The 5,278-nt window shown below is 39.9% G+C and overlaps 1 protein-coding gene across 2 annotated transcripts; it reads right to left on the bottom strand.

Annotated features, from left to right (window-relative positions):
* Positions 1-329: 329 nt before the first annotated feature.
* Positions 330-4,685, bottom strand: LOC131162927 (LOB domain-containing protein 36). 2 transcript variants are annotated; one of them, XM_058119560.1, is made up of 3 exons: positions 4,308-4,685; positions 2,364-3,392; positions 330-643 (listed from the first exon to the last, which is right to left on the bottom strand). In XM_058119560.1, the coding sequence occupies exon 2, from the start codon at positions 3,380-3,382 to the stop codon at positions 2,426-2,428; it is 957 nt and encodes a 318-aa protein (XP_057975543.1). In that variant the 5' UTR covers positions 3,383-3,392; positions 4,308-4,685; the 3' UTR covers positions 330-643; positions 2,364-2,425. The 2 variants fall into 2 exon arrangements, with proteins under 2 accessions (XP_057975543.1, XP_057975535.1); XM_058119552.1 differs by lacking the exon at positions 4,308-4,685 and having other exon boundaries at positions 2,364-3,399.
* Between the last annotated feature and the right edge of the window lie 593 nt (positions 4,686-5,278).

Genomic DNA, 5,278 nt, shown 5'->3' with positions numbered 1-5,278 from the left:
GCTTTTGTTGTTTTTTTTTTTTTTTAAAAAAAAAAGATATATTTATGGCATTTTGTGTGCATATATGTATCTAAAAGAATTTTTTTAATAAAAGAAATTGATGAGAAACTGGTGTGAACATGTGTGTCATGCTACAAAAATAAATTAATATTTTAAAATTTAATTTAGTTGAAAATTGAAATAGTTCATAAATATTTAGGTGAAATAATTTGGTTTGGTGTAAAGAAAACAAAACAAACTTTGAATCTAAAGTGTGCCCCATCTCAACTATTATTATTAGGATTATTATTAGTAATGAATCACAACGGATGACAATGAATAACAAAAGGTTTTGAAAGATAACTTCTAAATCATATATTCTATCCAAAACACTACTATTACGGCTGTCCGGCATTTTTTTAACCAAAAAAAAAAAAACTGGCTCCAAAATGTAATCTAAGAAGCAAAAATAAATAAAAATTACAGGTGAAAATTAATGTAGATCCTACGGTTCTAGATGTGCCTTCCAGGAGGTTGTCTTCTTCAGACCCAAGGGAAAAAAAATGGTCAATTAGGAACTTCAAATCTCAAGTGCATCTCTCTCTCTCTCTCTCTCTCTCTCTCTCTCTCTCTCTCTCTGTACGCTTGTATATGGCAATTATGGCTGCACAAAAAATAATAAAAAGAAAAAAAAAAGAAAAAAGTTAGAAAATGCATTTATACAGTCATTAAATAGAAGTTCTAAAACGTGCAATAATGATTGGAATATAGCCCCTGAAGAGGCACTCAACATTCAAAAATAGCAATCTCCCCAAGTAACTACAAAATTTCACATAATTTCAAATAGAAATTCTCCATAGTAATCAATTCAACATTTCACATAAATCATAGATGAAGACATCTTTTTTCCCAGGCCAATCATAGATGCAGACTTATAATCATCAATGTAATTCTAATATTTTTTTAATAAAATCCTGTAATTGATAAGAGGGTTTAGTATCTTTCCATTTCTTTTTCTGGAAGTCTAAAGTTCATTTCAGCTGGCAGCCAATGAGAATCGTGAATTTCAAATCATAAGACCAAGTTCCATATTTCACAGCTCAAACTCCAAAAATCAATAATAATGGTTCCCTTCCCAGTTCTTGCCCTAAAGATGACCACTTGTTTTGTGGATCCAAGAATATATTAAATGTCCTAAATTATAATGAAACATTTCATTTAAACTTCCCAAGCACTCCCTCTCTCTCTCTCTCTCGTGATATATATATATATATATATATATATATATATATATGTGTGTGTGTGTGTGTGTGTGTGTGTGTGTGTGTGTGTTTATGTGTGTGTGTGTGCAGGATATGTTTTGGGTACCCCTAGAACAAACACACATGCACTGTTTTGGACTTGACTTTATATGGCCATTGCTGGTACTCTGAAGCAGCAGAAGATTGTCAATTGATAACACCATTGACAACTTAACAAGCTGGTCGCTACATTCCATGATCCTAGCTAGCAGCAGCTAACTGCAGCAAAGCGCGTGCCAACCTAGGGTTAATGATATTTGAAAATAGAGAAGTCTACTGTCTCCCTTCACTAGGTATATGCCTAATACACTCCTACCAGCCATTTTCTTTTATTCTAGCTCTTGCAGCGAGGACCAATCTCATTATATAACTAACCCACATTGCTGCATTGTTTAAGCATCTCTAGATAATTATGTTTATCCCTTAACTACTTCACTTTTGTCCATTGGTTGGTACTAAAGAAATAAATTTAAAAAAAAAAAAAAAAAAAAGCCTACTCCTAGGGCCAGCTTTTTACATATATCCACATTATTCAAGATATGGAAGATTTACGTGAAAAAAATTATATAACTTGGTTGCAATGTGGTAATATATACAACATTGCATTTTCTTAGTACTGCTTTTTACAGCCTCAAACACTGAATGTGAATTTTATTTTATCTGCACTCATGTGTTTCCTTCTGTTTGTATACATAAAGAAAGGCAATCAATATTTCTGCAACAAAAAACAAGAGAAGTTTGAAAAGTGTAAATAAATTTAGGGCAACTGTATAATTCGGACAAGTGCCGCTTTGATTCATGAAAAGGACAGGTCTCGCAGTGAAAAGACAATAATTCTCTTAACAACCATTCTGCCCTATGCAATAAAGAGTAATTTTGGCTTTCCCCTAACCCTCAACCCATGTTACCCCGTTTATGCAAACCCAACCCAACCCAATTCACACAACAAAATCTGTTCATAAATGCAACCATCTAGTGTTCGGTAAACCTTCATTTGCAGGGACCAGGAATGATCATAAACCATAATAAACCGGAGAGAGAGAGAGAGAGAGAGAGAGAGAGAGAGAGATGGAAGAAAAGTACCTGGAATTAAAAAGTGTTGAAATAAAAAGCTTGAGTTGGGTAAAAGAGCTGCAAAAACATCATCAAGAAGGACCAACGCTCCTACCCTCCTCGCTGCCGGATCTTTGCTGCTGTTGTGGTTGCGGAGGCTGCTGCTGTTGAGGTTGAAGCAGAAGCTGTGACTGAAACTGGAGGTGATGATGATTGTGGGGATGTTCTTGCTGCTGCGGTTGTTGTTGATGAATCTGGTAAGGGTTCTCATAGGGACCCCCCAAAGCCAAAGATGGCGACATAGCACCACCACTCATTTGGTTGAACCCACTCGCAGTGACTGTCTCTGTAGGGTCAAACACCACATTGTTATACCTCATAAACTCGTGCTGCGGCTGCTGTTGTTGGTGCTGCAGCTGTTGCAGCTGCTCATAGCCCCTTGCCACCTCCTGCTCTCTGGCGGCAACCATGGCCGCGAGCTGCTGTGCATCCATCATCTGGTGCTGCGCCTGATGATGCGAATGCTGTGCATCCATCATCTGCCGGGGATCCCGAATCATCAAGGGGTTGCCGTGAGAAGGCCCCGCCGCCTGAAGGCCCAGCATTGTCCCCGGCGGGGCGTTGAACGGAATCGGGGACGGCGAGGGGTTGGCCTGGTGGGGATGGAGATAGGCGGTGGGAGGGTGTTGAAACGCCGGTAGCATGGCGGTAGGACCGATGAAAGTGGCGAGTTCTTTCTTGGCGTTGAGGAGGTCGGCCTGCACGTCCTTTAACTTCTGTTGGAGGATGGAAATGAGGCCCACGCAGCCGTAGACGGGGTCGCGGAGGCGGAACTCGGCCTCGTAGGCTAGGGAATTGACGGCGTCCTCGCGCTGGGAGGCGCTAAGCTCGTTGAGGAGCTTGGAGACGTTGCTGGCGCCGAACACCTTGTGGACGTTTGCGAATTTCTGAGGGTTGTCGGGGGGGAAATACGGCGCAAACACGCACTCTTGGGTGCATTTGCGCCTCAAGAACTTGCACGCAGCGCACGGAGAGCTGGACGACGACATCTTCTTTTCACTTAACAACAGCTGTAATTAATAATCAATTCAAGAAAAAACAAAGTAAATGAAATACATACACACACACACATTAAATTTAAGATTTTTTATCGGAAAGGAAGGCGAATTGCTCCTCATCCTAGAGAGAGAGTGTGTCTGTGTGAGTGTGTACGTGCCTGGAAATTTCATTGAGAAGAGAGTTCAGCAGAGTTTTATTTTATTTATTCACCGAATTCGGAAAACAATGTGGCGAGGGTTCTCATTCACAGAACAAAATTTCCCTTAAAGAAAAAGACATGATATGAGACAAGAACAATGCATATAATCCTCTACAGTGAGTGGAAAAGATTAAAGAAACTAGTGCGACAGTCAATACAAAAACAAAACAAAACAAAAGAAACGAATGATCCGAGAACTGATAGGCCAAGCGACTACCAGAATTGTGAAAGAACAAAAATGGCATCCGAACTATACTCTGAGAGAGAGAGAGAGAGAGAGAGAGAGAGAGAGAGAGAGAGAGAGAGAGAGAGGTAGCATCTGTAGGAAAGAACAGAAACGAATAACACGAAAGGTAATCGACGAATATTTACCGGTAATGCGTAACATCCATTAATACGTCTTCAACAAGTTCTCTCTCTCTCTCTCTCTCTCTCTCTCTCTCTCTCTCTCTCTCTCTCTCTAATTTCATCGTCTTAGAGTGCAAGGAACAGTCCGTCTACCAATATTTCTAGATCCATCCTTTCTTGAAATTAAATTCAAAAGCAAAATCACACAAATCTTCTCAACCAATAAAAACAAGTCCTAATAATCTCCAAATCCTAATGCCAAGATCTTTCCCTATCTAAAACCACTCCTCAAAGATTCCAAAAATAAAATTAAAAAAGAAAATACGAAAGGAACTCCAAGAACACCAAAATATTGACCTAAATCTCACCTCGGAATATCTCTGATTTTTCCAAAACCTCTTCGGATCACACGGCCTCCGCCCTTCCCTCTCTCTCCCCTCGAATCATCTGCAACAAATCACACCACCAACGACTGTAAAACGGCGCCGAAACCCGCAGACATTCGTGCAGAGGATCGATCAGAGCGCTGAGAACAATGGCCGAGTCCCGAACCCACTCTGTTCGTCGGAGAGAGCTCCGTCTAGGGTTCGAGTACTGCGAGACCGCTCGATCCGATCTTCCCGTTCCACGATCGCAACAGAAGAACAGAAATAGAAAACGAACCAAACACTCAAAATGTTTCGTGTATATCGTCTCAAGAAAGAAAATCCAATACAAGAAAAAAACCAAAAACAAAAACAATAAAACAAAAGCAGAAAACTGAGGAATTTGTGAAAAAAATGGAATAACAGAAACGGTGGGGAGCAAAAGGGACGAAGCCCTTACGGGTGGCGTCGACGTCATTTTTATATACCGGATCGCAACCTCATGAGGGCAGCAAGCTTCAGCCCATCTTCCGCCGTCGATCTTCAGGGATAGCTATCCGGACCGTCCGATCGAAATTTTGGCTTGTTATTTATTCGGACGTCTTTTTTATAAATATATTCTGAGAAAAATTAAATGCTTCTCTGAGTTCCCACTTTGTCCCTGTCCTGTCTGCGTCATCTGCCCGAGTTACCCTTTGCTAGACGCTTTCAAATTTAAATAAGAATGCCCTTGGCTGTCATGGGGCACCCCGCCTAATTACCAAACTACCCTTCCTTAATAAATATATATATATATATTAAAAAAAAAAAACTAAGTCAATTGAAGTTGATAGGATTCTTTGGGGGCATTAAGCAATTGGGCAGATAACGGTGGTAAAATTTTTTTAAATTGTCAACATCTTAATTAATTAATTAATTAAATTTATGTTGGATATATTTATTATACCTACACTCTTCCCTCTCAGCTATATCAA

The sequence above is a fragment of the Malania oleifera genome, chromosome 1 (genome assembly GCF_029873635.1).
Source record: "Malania oleifera isolate guangnan ecotype guangnan chromosome 1, ASM2987363v1, whole genome shotgun sequence".
Classification (NCBI taxonomy): Eukaryota; Viridiplantae; Streptophyta; class Magnoliopsida; order Santalales; family Ximeniaceae; genus Malania; species Malania oleifera.
The sequence above is the reverse complement of the archived record's forward strand: the minus strand, read 5'-3'. Positions and strand labels throughout refer to the sequence as shown.